General features: G+C 51.4%; 1 protein-coding gene across 11 annotated transcripts in view; it reads right to left on the bottom strand.

Annotated features, from left to right (window-relative positions):
- SHANK3 (SH3 and multiple ankyrin repeat domains 3) overlaps window positions 1-14,726 on the bottom strand; it is a 431,788-nt gene that overhangs the window by 26,379 nt on the left and 390,683 nt on the right. For all 11 annotated transcript variants that reach the window (XR_013394458.1, XR_013394460.1, XR_013394459.1 and 8 more), the window contains one exon: window positions 3,203-5,516. Coding sequence is in view for 8 of the 11 variants with exons in the window: in XM_077935409.1 (XP_077791535.1) it covers window positions 3,203-5,516 (2,314 nt within the window). In the remaining 3 variants the exon portion in view is untranslated. The remainder of the gene's footprint in view (window positions 1-3,202; window positions 5,517-14,726) is intronic.

Raw genomic sequence — 14,726 nt, 5'->3', positions numbered from 1 at the left:
TGAGCAGGGTCACCTAGTGGGAGGTGAGGGCTGTTCTCTGCGCCCTTTGACCTTGGGACCAGGACCGGAGGATGTGACTGGGCTCCTGTGCTGACCTCAGCCTTGCCCCCAGTGCTCCGACACAGTCCTAGAGTCAAAGGGTAGGTGATGCTCTGGCCTGGGCAAGATGTCTGCGTGGCAAGGAAGGCCAGTAAAGGCAGGGCTCCCTTTCGTTCAGAGCTCTTGGGATTGGAAAGCCAGGAAAAGGCAGAAAGGTGGGAAGGTCGGGATGGAGGGAGGAGGTCAGTCTTAGGGAGGGCTGCCTCTTTGAAGTTCCATACAGAACTCACAAAGGATTTGCAATATCTATACAGACACACAAACACAGAAATCGATAAGATATATTTATCACGGCATGCGGCATGCGCTTTTAGGGACCAGGGAGAAATAACAAGGGCATTGTTTTCAAAACATTGCTGTCACTCATGTCATGATGTTGATGCTCTCCTGCCTTGCAGAGGGTTGGCTCAGGTGCTACAATTCTGTGACTAGTCAGAAATCTTGCCAGTTCATTGTCAGTAGCTCAGTCAATATGGCAATATGGGTTTGAGCCCCACGTTGGGGAAAGATTCCTGCATTGCAGGGGTTGGACTAGAGGACCCCTGGGGTTCCCTTCCAACTCTACAAGACTATGATTCAAAGGCCTTGCTCTTGCCACCCTTCTTGGTGACACCAAGCTGTGACTCTGAAGCTTATAAATGGATATGAAATGAACCACACAGCAGCATGGACTGTGCTGAAGAGCCTTATCAGCAAAGGGGGGCGATTTCAATTAAAAACAACCCACAGGAAGGTCTGAAGTTTGATGGGAAATGGCAAAGGAGAGGGTCATCTGTAGGAGGGGAGAGTCTGTCCAGACAAGCAACTTCTGTGTAATCTGCTCCTCGGAGGCACTGTCCTGGCTGCATCCCATAATCCCGCTGCCTCCAGTGTGGGGCACATGCCCCTTTCCCTAGCTGATGTCTCGCTTTTCCTCCTTTCCTTCCCAAAATTTTACGCACTGCACTCAGACTTTCTTTTGGAGAGCAACTCCATGTCTAGTCCATCCTTAAAGCAGCCATCCTTAAAGCAACACAATGCATGTGTGCAGGGGTTGACAGACAGGCACTGATTACTGCCATGTGCACTCTGTGGGGCTTCCCTTGCACATGATCCAGAGGCTACAGTTGGAGCAAGATGCTGCAGCATGAAGTTGTTAGCAAACAGCACTTGTGCTCAAGAGACCTGCACTAGCTGCCAATTTGCTACCAGGCCAGGTTCAAGGTGCTACTGCTAGTATATAAAGCACTTAACAACTTGGGAACAGTCTACCTGAGAGATTGCTTTGCTCCATATAATTCCATCTGACTGCTTTCACTGGAGGAATTTGTACTATTGCAATTGCAACATAATACCCATTCTGCCTTTGCAAGCATTCGATCGATTAGTGTGGCAACACCTAAACCAGGCATAGGCAAACTCGGCCCTCCAGATGTTTTGGGACTACAACTCCCATCATCCCTAGCTAACTGGACCAGTGGTCAGGGATGATGGGAGTTGTACTCCCAAAACATCTGGAGGGCCGAGTTTGCCTATGCCTGACCTAAACTCTGGAACTCCCTCCCTACTGATCTCAAGCAGGTGCCTTCACTTCATTCTTTTCAGCGCCTGCTGAAAACATTATTGTTTGGGCAAGCCTACCTAGAAGTGTAGAAAGTTGGTGAGAATCTTTTCCTTAACCGTTTGCATGCTTTAAAGCATTGTTGTGACATTTTCTTCTCGTAAATGGCCTTGAGGTTTTTTAACAATCAAGAAAAAAGGAATCTGCTGCAGGAGCCGGCAAGGCGACTCTGGCAGGCAGGAGGAGGGGCGAGGAGCCCTTCCCCCTGGCCACACTGGCTTCCAGGGCTTTGAGCCCAGCCTCATTTGGTGAGCCGAGGTCTCCTCAGCCTGGGCCAAACCTAATGCGACCCGTGAAACTGGTTTGGCTCCCCACTTTTCCCCTGTGCAGCACATGGGTGCAGTTGAGCAAATGTGTAAGTTGCTTTAGATTGCCTGGGGAAAGATAAATCAACTAACCAATGTAACAAACAAACAAACAAATAAGGGTTGTTGTTTTTTAAAGGTGAGAACAGACACACCCAAGTGCTAGGAATGCACCCAAACTCATCATTTTGGGACAGTGGGGGAACAGGGGACGGGAGCATGGGAGGAGAAGGCTGGTCTGGACACACTCCAAGGGCAGGGGAAGGAGGGAGGGAATGCCCGAGTGGGGGAGGGGATCAGCCTTTCCCTCATCTCCCCCTGCCTCTGCCCCCACCACCTTCAAAAACAACCTCCAGGGGTTCTGCCTGCTGTCCCCCAGCCCTACCATGCTGGCTGGAGCCGTGGAGAGCTTCTGCCTTATACTGGCACCCACACCCCTTGGGGCATCAAGCTGAGTACGGTACGATCGCATCTCACACGGGGGTTCAGTTCCAAGGGTTCTGCATATGCGCAAAAACACATATACTGCGCACTTGGACCCACCTCCCCGTGTGAGCACCCCTAGTTTAGGGTTTCCATATTTTGAAAAAAGAGGATACATTTCCCGACTTCTCCTTTTAACTATGGATTGCTATGATGGCTCTACCCGTGAAAAAGAGGGCGTGTCCTGGAAAAAGAGGACATATGGCAATCCCACCCAAGTTCCCTAGAGCTGGCGCGCTGAGCAGACCTTGCCCCCCAAGTGAGGCAGAGAGCTTAAAAGTTCTTTTTGCGCAGGACGAACCTAGCACAAAACCTTATGGGAATTCAGATCGCCTCGTGAAAACATCCCATAAGAGGTGCGCCAAGAGGGCCTTGCCTCTACCCACCCTGCAAGCAAGTCAGAGAGTTTTAAAGATGTGGCATTTCCTGGAACCAAAAGTGCTGTCCAGCTCTCCTGACTTGTAACCTGCACAATTCCAACCAGCCAGCTTCCAGCTGCATATGGCTGAAATGTCACGGGTGAAACACGTGTGAGATGCGATTGTACTGTATTTTCTACACTGGCTGGCAGCTGTGACTCTCCAGAGCTTCAGGAAGCGGGTATTCCCAGCTCTGCCTGGAGGTTATGCCACCGGGGAATCAAATCTGGGATTTCCTTCTGCCTGCTCTCCCGCCCCTTCCCCCGCCTCCTTTCCCGGCCACCCCTCTGGCTTACCGTGCTGCGACCACGGGGGACTTCTTCCCAGGATCCAACACGCTCCCAGCGGGCTCCTCCCCCAGGGAGCGCGTGTCCTTGTTCAGCTGCTGGAGCCGGGAGCTGAGCTCGCTGATCACAGTTGGTTTGTCATCCTCAGCCCCATGCGTCGGCCTGCTGTCCAGGGGGTCCCCCCACAGCTTGGACCTTCGCTGAAAGAGGTAGCGTGGCCGGCCGATGCTGGCGGAAGCCAGCATGGCCGCGTGTTGCTGGGAGATGAGCTCGCTGTCCGAAGACTGCTTCAAGAGAGGGTCCCTGAAAGTAACCGGCCCCTTGCTGAGCTGGGACTTGAGTTTTGGCTTTGGAGGCACTGGTGGCTTCTCGAGTATAAAAGTTTGTCCGTCCGCAAAGGAAGTGTAGGTGTCGGTGGGCTCCCCGCTCTCGGAGGACAGCGTGGACATGCTGGAGACGGTGGAGATGGTGCTTGTGGTCTCCAGGTGGTGATCGCTCGAGCTCCTGGTGTCCACCTCTTCCACTCCAGAGTCCGCCGCGGACTCCGGGGCCGTGGGGGCATCAGAGGGCTTCCCTGAGGGTGTTCCACCAGCGGTAGAAGGTGCTACAGCGGCCGCTGGCATGGATGGCGTGGCGATGACGGGAGAGGCCAGCTGGCTGATGGGGGTGCCGGGGGTGGTGACCAGGACCCCGTTCGCAAACTCGTCCGGCGGAGGAACCAGACCGATCTTGGCCAGCTCCTCTCGCGTCTCCTCGTCGCTCGAAGACAGCTGGGCGGGTGGCAGGGTGACCGTGTAGGGCTCCACCTCCTCCTCTGAGCTCCCTTGACCCAGGGTCTTGTCAGAGACCGGGCTGGCGGGTGCCACCCCAGCCACGGGGCTGGGCTGTGCCTCGGCCAGGGATGCCTCCGTGGGCTCCAGGCCCCCCTCGGGAATGGGCGGCTTCTCCTCTTTCGCCTCGAGACCGAGGTCCTGGCCATTGCTCGTGGCGTGGACCATGACGAGGCCGGCCGTCTTCTGCTGCGACGTGTCCACGATGCTGATGATCATTGACTTCCGGTCCTCCGCTTTCCTCTCCTCCTTGGCAGGGGTCTCGGCCCGCGCCTCGCCCTCTTTCCTCGCCGCAGCTGGCATCCCCCAGTGGCTCTGCGCCGGGGACAAAACTCCCGGTGTGGGTGCCTTGACCCCGGGCGAGTAGGCGGGCGAGGCGAGGGCCCCTCCCTCCAGCTCCCCCCTCTCATGCTCTTTGGTTTGGATGTCCACAAACAGGGGCGCCGCGCGGTCCGAGTCCGGGCTGTGGATGGGGGTGGGCGCCCTGGAGGGGACCTGGGTGGACAGCGCCCGCTCCCTTGCGGCCAGCGCAAGCGCCAGAGGCGAGTTGGGATCCAGGGGCTTCCCCGTGAGAGGGTGGATGAACGTCGAGGAGGAGCTGCTGATCAATGGCTTTAAAGCTGAGACGGGGGAAGGCAGAAGGACGTCCCGGCTGCCCAGGAGCCGCTCGTCGATAGACCTCGACTGCTGCAGCGATGGCATCTCGATGGTGGGGGGGCTGCCTTCAATGGCCCCGACCGAGAGGAAGACAGTGGATTTCCGCTTTTCGTCGAGGCGCCGATCTCTGTCCTTCATGACCCCGGCGATGGCAGTGGCGAAGGGGAGGCTGGAGGCGTCCACCTGCTGCGGCTGGTACTCCATGCCCAGGCGGTGGCTGCGCCGGGTGGGGGACGGCTCCCGCGTGAAGCCCCCCATGATGGAGAGGGCCGCCCGCTCCTGGGCGTCCTCCACCTGCAGCTGCTTCACCAGCGGGCTCTTCTTCCTCTGGGGCTTGGCGGGGGTGAAGAGGCTGACGTTGAACTGGCCCATGTTGGCGTAGGGGTTGTCCACAGCGCGCCCCTTCCGCTTCAGCTTCTCGGGTGGGGTGGCCGAGGGGGCGGGGCGGGGGATGTCGGTGGGCTCCACGGGGACGTGCGAGGAGTCCTGCAGGATGATCATGGAGCGTGCCCGCTTCTGCCGCTCGGGGTAAGGGAGGGGCGTCCTCGCCTGGTCGTACATCTCGGCCGCGCTGATCACCTGCGGCAGCCCGTGGAGCTTGGCCTCCAGGCCCGGCTTGAAGCTGGAGCGGATCGTGTCGTAGACCCTTCCTGGGGGTGGAGGGGGGGAGAAGGATGGGGGAGGGCCCGTGTCAAAGTAATAGGGGGACGGCGGAGGGGGAGGGGCCGTCTGGGGCGGGGGCGGGATGCCGTGCCCTTCCCGGACCGTGTCTTGCATGGAGGTGCTCCGGGGGAACTTCCCGTCCATTAGGGAAGCGGCAAATTTCTCATCTTCACCTGCAAACCAGCACAACAGGAAACGTCAAGGATTGCTCAGTGGGAAAGGAAACAATGGGTTGGCAAAGCAGGAAGTGAGTCACAGACGCCCTAACAGGCTGCCCCTGGTCCTGCTGGCCACTCCCCTTCCCAAGGCTCAGGTTGAACCGGGGATGGGCAGCTTGTGGTGACCCCCAGATGCTGTTGGACTCCACCCAATGGTTGTGTAGGGCATCCGAGTTGCCACTGAGACAATATTACACCGGTCCTTAAAGACCTACATTGGCTCCCAGTACACTGGTACTGACCTTGAAAGCCCTAAACGGCCTCAGCCCAGTATACCTGAAGAAGCGTCTCCACCCCCATCATTCAGCCCGGATGCTGAGGTCCAGCTCCGAGGGCCTTCTGGCAGTTCCCTCCCTACGAGAAGCCAAGTTACAGGGAACCAGGCAGAGGGCCTTCTCGGTAGTGGCACCTATCCTGTGGAACGCCCTCCCATCAGATGTCAAGGAAATAAACAACTACCTGACTTTTAGAAGACATCTGAAGGCAGCCCTGTTTAGGGGAGTTTCTATTTAATATTTGAAGTTTTATTCTGTTTTTAGCGTTCTGTTAGAAGCCACCCAGAGTGGCTGGGGAAACCCGGCCAGATGGGCGGGGTATAGATAATAAAATCATTATTGCTATTATTATTATCTGTGTTCAGCGGTGGATACTGACTGCCAGTAGGCAAATGGGAGCCCAGGTGTGGTTGGGCTTGTGCCTTCATGCAACCCCCCACTTGTGGGCTTCCCATTCAGGCATTTAGCTAGCCACGCTGGTCCTGGATGATGAGCCCCCTCTGGCCTGATCCAGCTGCTGCCTGCAGGGCTGTTCTAGAGCACTTTTCTAGAGCAACACCTCTCCTAGTGCCTCTTTTGGAGAATTTGGGATTTGGGATTTGGGCTGGCCTGGCCTGCCTCTTTAGTTTTCTTTTCAAATGGTTTTACGGAACTTCAAAATATTAACAAACGAGTTTCTCAGACATACAGGCAACGGCCATTTTAGGCATTTCCAATTGATGAGGGGGTCCTTGGAAGGGGGTGGTTTTAGGAACTAACATTGTACAGTCATACTTCTTATTATGTTCGGTTCAGGTTACGTCTTTTCAGGTTGCGTCCTGCGGCGACCCGGAAATAACAGAACGGGTTACTTCTGGGTTTCGCCACTCGTGCATGCACAGACGTTCAGAACGACGTCACGCGCGTGCGCAGAAGCGGCAAATTACGACCCACACAGGCGCAAACGTGCAGACGCGGGTTGCGTTCTGCTCATGTTGCGAACGGGCCTCCGGAACAGTGGTACCTTGGTTTAAGAACAGTCCAGTTTAAGAACGATTTGGTTTACAAACACCGCAAAACCAGAAGTAGTGTCCCAGTTTGCGAACTTTACCTCGGTCTAAGAGCAGAATCTGAACAGTGAAAGGGCAGCGGTGGCGGGAGGCCTCATTAGGGAAAGTGCACCTTGGTTTAAGAACAGTTTTAGTTTAAGAATGGACTTCTAGAATGGAAGTTCGTAAACCGAGGTACCACTGTAATGCCAAGACAAGTTATAATAAACTTTGCCATTAACTTTGCAGCGTTTCACTTATTGCATAGACTTCTTTGCTGCTACAGGATGCAGATGGTGGGATAGAATGATGATGGTGATATTTAAAAAAAACCCCAAAAGCAAGAAATCCTCCCTCGTTTCTGCAAGCTAAACCGTCCCATTACTTCGGGATACTTTCCAGCCATGTGCTCCCCTGTTTGTATATGCAATAAAACCATGCCAGACATCATGGAAATTGTCACATTTCTCTTGTCCCCTTGACACTTTTAATCTGCGCCATAACTTTTGCAGTAAGGCTGTTTGCCAAACTGTGCGATACCCCTGCAGTCCCCTGTCCCATCCACCTAAAGCAAGGACTTGCTGCCAGTCTAAAATGCTCAAACATCCCATTGCAACTTTACTGCGGTTTTGTTTGCTAAATCTCTGGGGCGATCCATTGAAAAGTTTCCGCTCTCTGGAGTTCTTGACATGGATCCTGGCAGCTGCCCAGATCCTCGGTTGCCCCAGCTTTTGCTTCAGTATAAGAATACACGGAGCTTAGCATTAGCTGGGCGGGGAAAACATGTCACAAATTATGTGTTGCCAATGGCTTGGAGAGCCCTGAAAAATCTTATGCTGCTTGATGGGGGTTTATCTTCTATAAAACAAACACAGCCCCAGGACTCCATCTCCACAGTACAATGTGAAATTTGGCTTTCCTAGTCGTCTTAAGTACTCTGCCAACCTAATATTAAGTCTCTTCTAGATATAATGCGCTGCTTTTGGGGGGGGCACTTCTATTATTTTTATTGTATCCATGTCTTTGATTTACTTCAATAAATACTTTATTCTTATGTTTCTTATGTCTTCTTATTCTTTATTCTTTATGCTTTGGGAGACGGGCGAACTAATACCAGTGTAGTGGAAGAAGCAAAGATCACTAGTGTTGAAGCAATGATTCTTCAACATCAACTTCGTTGGACTGGTCATGTTGTGTGGATGCCTGATTATCGTCTTCCAAAACAACTACTCTATTCCAAACTTAAAAATGGAAAGCGCAATGCTGGTGGTCAACAAAAGAGGTTTAAGAACTTCCTCAAGGCATATCTTAAAAAATGTAGCATAAACACCGACAACTGGGAAACACTGGCCTGCGAGCGCTCCAGTTGGAGAACAGCCTTTCCCAAAGGTGTCATGGGCTTTGAAGGCACTCAAACGCAGGACGCAAGGGGGAAACATGCTAAGAGGAAGGCACGCTTGGCAAACCCTCACCAGGATCAACTTGGAAACCAATGTCCCCACTGTGGAAGGACGTGTGGATCCAGAATTGGCCTCCACAGTCACTTACGGACTCATTGTTAACACCGTGTTTATGGAAGTCAATCTTACTCGGCTACGATGGATCGCCGAAGAAGAAGAAGAAGAAGAGAGCAGGACTGGGCATATCCTTCTTGGTGGCTGTTTTTGGGTATGTGTGCAGACTCTTCTCTGCCCCGCTTGCCATGCAATTCAGTGGAGAAAATCTCTCCACTGCCCTACATGGGGTGGGAGAATAAAGAGTTTGAATCCCCAGAAAGGGCAAGGAAAAGGAATCGCAGCATGAACTTTGTTTCACACCAAGGTTCCTTAGCAGGGCAGGTGGGCTTCCACCTTCACCTGTCTCTTGTGTGGGGGGGGTGCAGTCTATTCTTTCTCCGCAAGCAAGTTAATTGAGAAAGCAATCCTGCCATTAACTTGAATGGGTTGGAGAGAGAGGCTGGACTGCCAGGGCAACGACTGTCCTTGGTTGACCCCTGAGTTGGCGAGGCTCATTGACAGAAACATGAAATAGAGCCTTCAGTGTCATTGGCCCAGTCTTTAGGGAGCTCTGCCAAGGGAAACCGAGAAGGCAACTTCTGCCTCAGTTTTGAGACGTCTGCCGAAAACTTCTTCATTCCATCAGGCAATTAAGAATACCTTCCCAGCTCGTTGATGGGCCTCTTAATTTTTATGTATTTTCATTATATATAGGTATTATTGTAAACCACTTTGATGTTGTTTATGACTTAGTGGTATATGCAGATTTGCATAAATAATAAAAGGAAAGAAAATGGCTGCAGTATTTGGAAATCTCTTATTGAAATAATAATAATAATAATAATAATAATAATAATAATAATAATAATAATACTTGTCCCCTACCCATCTCACTGGGTTACTGCAGCCTCACTGGGCTGTTTCCAACAAATATAAAAGCATACTAAAACATGAAAAACTTTGGTCTAGATTCAACCAGAATCTTCCATTCCCTTTGAAAAAAGAAACAGCACAATTTTTGGGTGTGCGCTGAAGAGGAGGGAGTTCTGTGCAACTTTGGAAACCCCGACTTGCTTGCTCTGTGGGATCAAGACAGGCCAACCCCACTGGATAAGAATAAGAATTTATACCTCACCCATCTGGCTGGGTTTCCCCAGCCACTCTGGGTGGCTCCCAACAGAACACTAAAAACACGATAAAACATCAAACATTAAAAACTTTGCCAAACAGGGCTGCCTTCAGATGTCATCCAAAAGTCATATAGTTATTTATCTCCTTGACATCTGAAGGGAGGGCGTTCCACAGGGCGGGCGCCACCACCAAGAAGGCCCTGTGCCTGGTTCCCTGTAGCTCCACTTCTCACAGGGAGGGAACCACCAGAAGGCCCTCAGCACTGGACCTCAGTGTCCAGGCAGAATAACCGCGCAGCCTGCATTCGCTCCATAAGACACACACACACATTTCCCCTTACTTTTTAGGAGGGGAAAAGTGTGTCTTATAGAATGAAAAATACGGTATCTATTGCTATGAGGACTCTCATTTCACATTCCCATGAAAACGAGGACGTGTCCTGGAAAAAAGAGGCCACCTGGAAGAACCTTCGAGCTGCGAGAGCTCTTCAACTGTGGAACGGACTCCCTCAGAAACCTTCCTTGAAGGTTTGGAAGCAAGGGGCTGGACTAGATTAGCCCTGGGGTCCCTCTACCGTTCTATGATTCTGCTGCTCCACAAATCTTGCCATCGTGCCTCTTCCCCCCAAGTGTTTTGCGACTCTGTCGAACCAGATTCCCGGAGTATCTGGGAATGCCAGCCCTCGGCTCCGAAGTGAATCACTGGCGGATTGTTGCCATTGTCCGTAATTAACTCTTTGGGAATCCCTGGAGGGAAGACGTGGTGGCTCACAATGCCTGACGACGGGGCTGTTCTCTGTGTTGTCCAACATATCATTAAAAGCGCGCCAGTGACTAGCAGGGTGCTAATCGGAGGCAATTAGTCCTTTTTAATACCAGCAGAGCTGAGTCAAAGTGGGTCAGAGGATGCGCAGGGATCTCATGAAATCACAGAGCCAGAGAGGAAGAGGCCATGTGTTCTACTCTCTTGCCCTGTGGTACGATTCACTTGGCAGAACGAGCCCGTGACCAATGCTTTTATACAACCCTTCACTAGTTTCTTTTCCAGGGACAGCACTTGGGTAACCAACTCAAAAAGAGGCAGGCGGGTTGCTGGATGAGGCCAGTGGTCCATCTAACACAACATCCTCTTCTCAACAGTTCAAAAAGAGGAAATGTCCCCAAAACGAGGAGGTTGGTAAAAAGGGAAGTTGAAAGGCAAAGTCAAGAGGGTTAAATCACTCCCAAAAGCTTGGGTGTTGTTTACAAAAACACAATACAGTCAAACCTCGGTTGTCAAATATAATCCATTCCGGAAGACCGTTCAACTTCAGAAACATTCAACAACCGAGGCATCAGATGTTCAGGTTCCGAAAAACATTTGAAAACCGGAGCATTTGCTTCCGGGTTTCCGGCGTTCGGGAGCCGAAACGTAAGATAACGGAGGCATTCGCAAACCAAGGTTTGACTCAACCGGAGCGTAGATCAGGTACTGTGAGGGCTAGGGGGACAACGGAATGGTTGATGAGTTTAGTCAAAGATGCTGTTAAGAGGCAATAAGGCTTCCTTCAAAAAAAGCACGGAAGACTTGCCCAAAGGAAGAGAACAAAAAGAATACGAGGAAGTGAAAAGAAAACTGCCAATGGCCTAATCCCAAAGGCAAGTAAGAAGGGACATGATAGAAGTTGCTGAAATCATGCATGGCATGGAGAAAGAGGATACGGAAGAGTTTTTCTCCATCTCTCCTAACTCTAGAAGGTTGGAAAATTGAGGATAGATAAAAGAAAGTCCTTCCATGAAGGTTTTTTAGCAGACAGAGGTTGAATGGACGTCTGTCATGGATGCTTTAGCTGAAATCCCTGTATTGCAGGGGGTTGGACTAGATGACCCTCGGGTCCCTCCAACTCTGCAATTCTAGGATATGAAATAGGACTTAATTCTAAAAGAGCAGCTACAGCAGTCTGCAACAGCCAACACAGAAGAGCCCCTTCAGGCCCCACAGAGGTCAACGTCTATTGTGGCAACTGCTCCCTTCTTCAGATGCAGGTAATTTGCTTTTGGCTCATCAGCCTGGCATAAAAATATCAGAGCTTGATGACTGCCCTCCTCCTTTGCCCTCCTCCTCAGATCCTGCTGCAGCCTGCTCTGAATCCACTTCCTTTAAAAAGAATAATGCCAATCATTGCCTTTTAAAATTCTAATTCTGGGTCTACCTGGAAGGGTTCCACTATGGAAAGCCAATCTTGGATCTCTGCTTCCCCATTCGTGTGCCTCAGCGTCACGCCGAGGAGGAACAGTTCGGGAGGATGCTGGGCTGTGACTCACAGCCATTTATTCATCAGCGCCTCCAGAACATTTCCAGGTGCCCAGAAATGTCTCGCACCATGAGGTCGCCCTTCCTCACTTTCTCAATGGGAGCAGCATTGTGGCCGTGATGGGGATTGAGCAGAGAATTCTTCGGGTCTCCTGAATGCCACCAAATACCATTTGGGGTTCCTTATCTATCTGATGGGCATTTGCTTCTCAAGGCCCTTAACTTCAAGGATGATCAAGACGAGGGAGAGGCGACCAGCAGTATGCTATTCTAGGCTGCATCAAGAGAAGTGTAGTGCTCAGATCAAGGGAAGTCATAGCCCCGCTCTATTCTGCCTTGATCAGAGCATGCCTGGAATACTGTGTCCAGTTCTGCACAAAACAATTTGTGAAGGATGTTGACAAGCTGGAAGGTGTGCAGAAGAGGGCAACGAAGATGATTGAGGGTGTGGAAACTAAGCCTGATGAGGAACGGTTGAAGGAGCTGGGTATGTTAATTTTCTGAAAGTAAGAGCTATTCGGGAGGTTGTGGGCTCTCCTTCCTTGGAGGTTTCTAAGCAGAGGTTGGACTGTCAGGGATGCTTTAGCTGAGATTCCTGCATTGCAAGGCACTGGGCTTAATAATAATAATAATAATAATAATAATAATAATAATAATATATTATATTTATACCCCGCCCTCCCCAGTCAAGACTGGGCTCAGGGCGGCTAGCACCCGATATAAAAACAAATTGGTTGAAATACAACTTAAAAACAAGATTAAAATACAACATTAAAACATTAAAATACAGCCTCATTTCAATGGAGCCTCCAATCAAAAACTTTTGGGGGGATGAAAACGTCAAGTCTTCAACAAGGCTAACTATCCAGACTGGTCCTACACAGGCCAGAAAAAAGCCAGGGAAGTCCCCAAATAGGAGTTCCATCACAGAAGGAGAAAGGAAAAAGGAAGAGGGGAAGGGGATCAAGTTGATTCCAAGCCGAAGGCCAGGCGGAACAACTCTGTCTTGCAGGCCCTGCGGAAAGAAATCAGATCCTGCAGGGCCCTGGTCTCATGAGACAGAGTGTTACACCAGGCCGGGGCCAGTGTTGAAAAGGCCCTGGCTCTGGTTGAGGCTAATCTGACTTCCTTAGAGACCTCTAGGGTGTTGCTATTTATGGACCTTAAGGTCCTCCATGGAGCATACAGGGAGATGACCCCTGGAGATCCTTTCCAACTCTACAGTGAGTCTATGATTAACCTGGTCCCATCCAGATGTTGCTGGACACAGCTCCCATCAGCCGCTGCCAGAAACTCTGGCTCTTGGGACTCTCGGCTGTGGCCTACAAGTGCAGCCATCTTACAAATCCCAGGCTTGCTGTGCGAGCTGATGGGACATCTGGAGCCTGAAACATCTGGAGGGCACAGGTTGGTGAAAGCTGATCCAGCAGGTCACTGAATTGATTTGGCAGGACTACACAGATTGCTTCTCTTTACAGGGCATTGAATTATTTGGGGCTGTGGAAAGAGAGCACCCCAGCATTCCTCCAGAACTCTTGAAATATTTCACATCCATCTGGGAGTCATCCGTTTGTTCTCTTTTCCTGCCAGCTGTAGGCAGGGCTGCTCATACACTTCCTATGCAATGTTTGCAGTTCGAATCAGCGATAGCTTCAATTCTGCAGCACAGTGAACTCAGGGCAAACCAGCTTCTTCTATATATTTTGAAACGGATTGTAGGAAGATTCAGAACAGAATTTTTTCCCCTTTCATGCAGCACTTAGTTAAACTGTGGAACTCCCTCCCACAGGAGGCCACCAACCTGGATCCAGCAAGACTCTCCCTATGTTCTTGTAATTGCACTCCAATTGCACACCCAAAATGACCTCTCATTTGAACTCTGGTTATAAGGCCAGAGGTCCTTTAAGCTGGCACTGTTTCCCTCCTGCCCAAGGCATTCCGAAGAGACCATTTCATTTCTGCTAAGACAAAGGCTTCTGAGCCGTGTGAGTGAGCAGGGCTGGTTTTGTGGCCAGTGAATCCAACCTGGCTTCCAAAGGACTGACTGGGCAGGGACACCCTTGCCGCGCATATGCTCCATCAGGCCACAGACCAAAGCATGGAGCTCTCCGCTACAAAAGCCAGGAAAAGATTTGCCTCGACAGTCACACAGAGCAGCTACCAGATGCCAAGTCTCTTATTGCACCAGAAGGATGGCGAGTGGCTTGGCTCCCAGCTGGCTCCTTGTCAGGAGGATGAACCTCCCTCAAAAGGTTCTTCCACCTGCTGAGGTCTCCAAGGTAAAAAAAGAAAGAAGGTAAAGGTAAAGGACCCCTGGACGGTTAAGTCCAGTCAAAGGCGACTATGGGGTTGCGGCACTCATCTCGCTTTCAGGCCAAGGGAGCCAGTGTTTGTCCACAGACAGCTTTCCTGGTCATGTGGCCGGCAGGACTAAACTGCTTCTGGCACAACAGGACACTGTGACGAGTGCCTGGAAACACTGTTTACCTTCCTGTCACCGTGCTACCTATTTATCTACTTGCATTGGTGTGCTTTCGAACTGCTAGGTTGGCAGGAGCTGGGATAGAGCAACGGGAGCTCACTCAGTCACGGGGATTCAAACCGCTGAACTTCTGATCGGCAAGCCCAAGAGGCTCAGTGGTTTAGACCACAGTGCCACCCGCGTCCCTATAGTCTCCAAGGTACAAACATCTCAGCCACATCATAGATGGGCCAGATTGTCCCTTGAGCTCTCCCTGCATCCTAACCCCACAGGGCACCATCTGCCATGTTTATGGGCTGCTTGTAGTGGTTCTGGTCAGCAGTGGATGGCATGGGAGGGCAGAGGTGCCCCATCAGGCCTCCCTGTCAATGAGTCACAGCTGCTTCCTGGGAGGAGGAGAAGGTAGGACGAGGCAGAATAAGATCACAGGAAGAGCTTGATGTGTCAGGCCAATGGCTCAT

Source organism: Podarcis muralis, chromosome 10 (genome assembly GCF_964188315.1).
Source record: "Podarcis muralis chromosome 10, rPodMur119.hap1.1, whole genome shotgun sequence".
In the NCBI taxonomy this organism is placed as follows: Eukaryota; Metazoa; Chordata; class Lepidosauria; order Squamata; family Lacertidae; genus Podarcis; species Podarcis muralis.
Note: the sequence above shows the minus strand (reverse complement) of the source record. Positions and strands in the feature narration are given on the sequence as shown.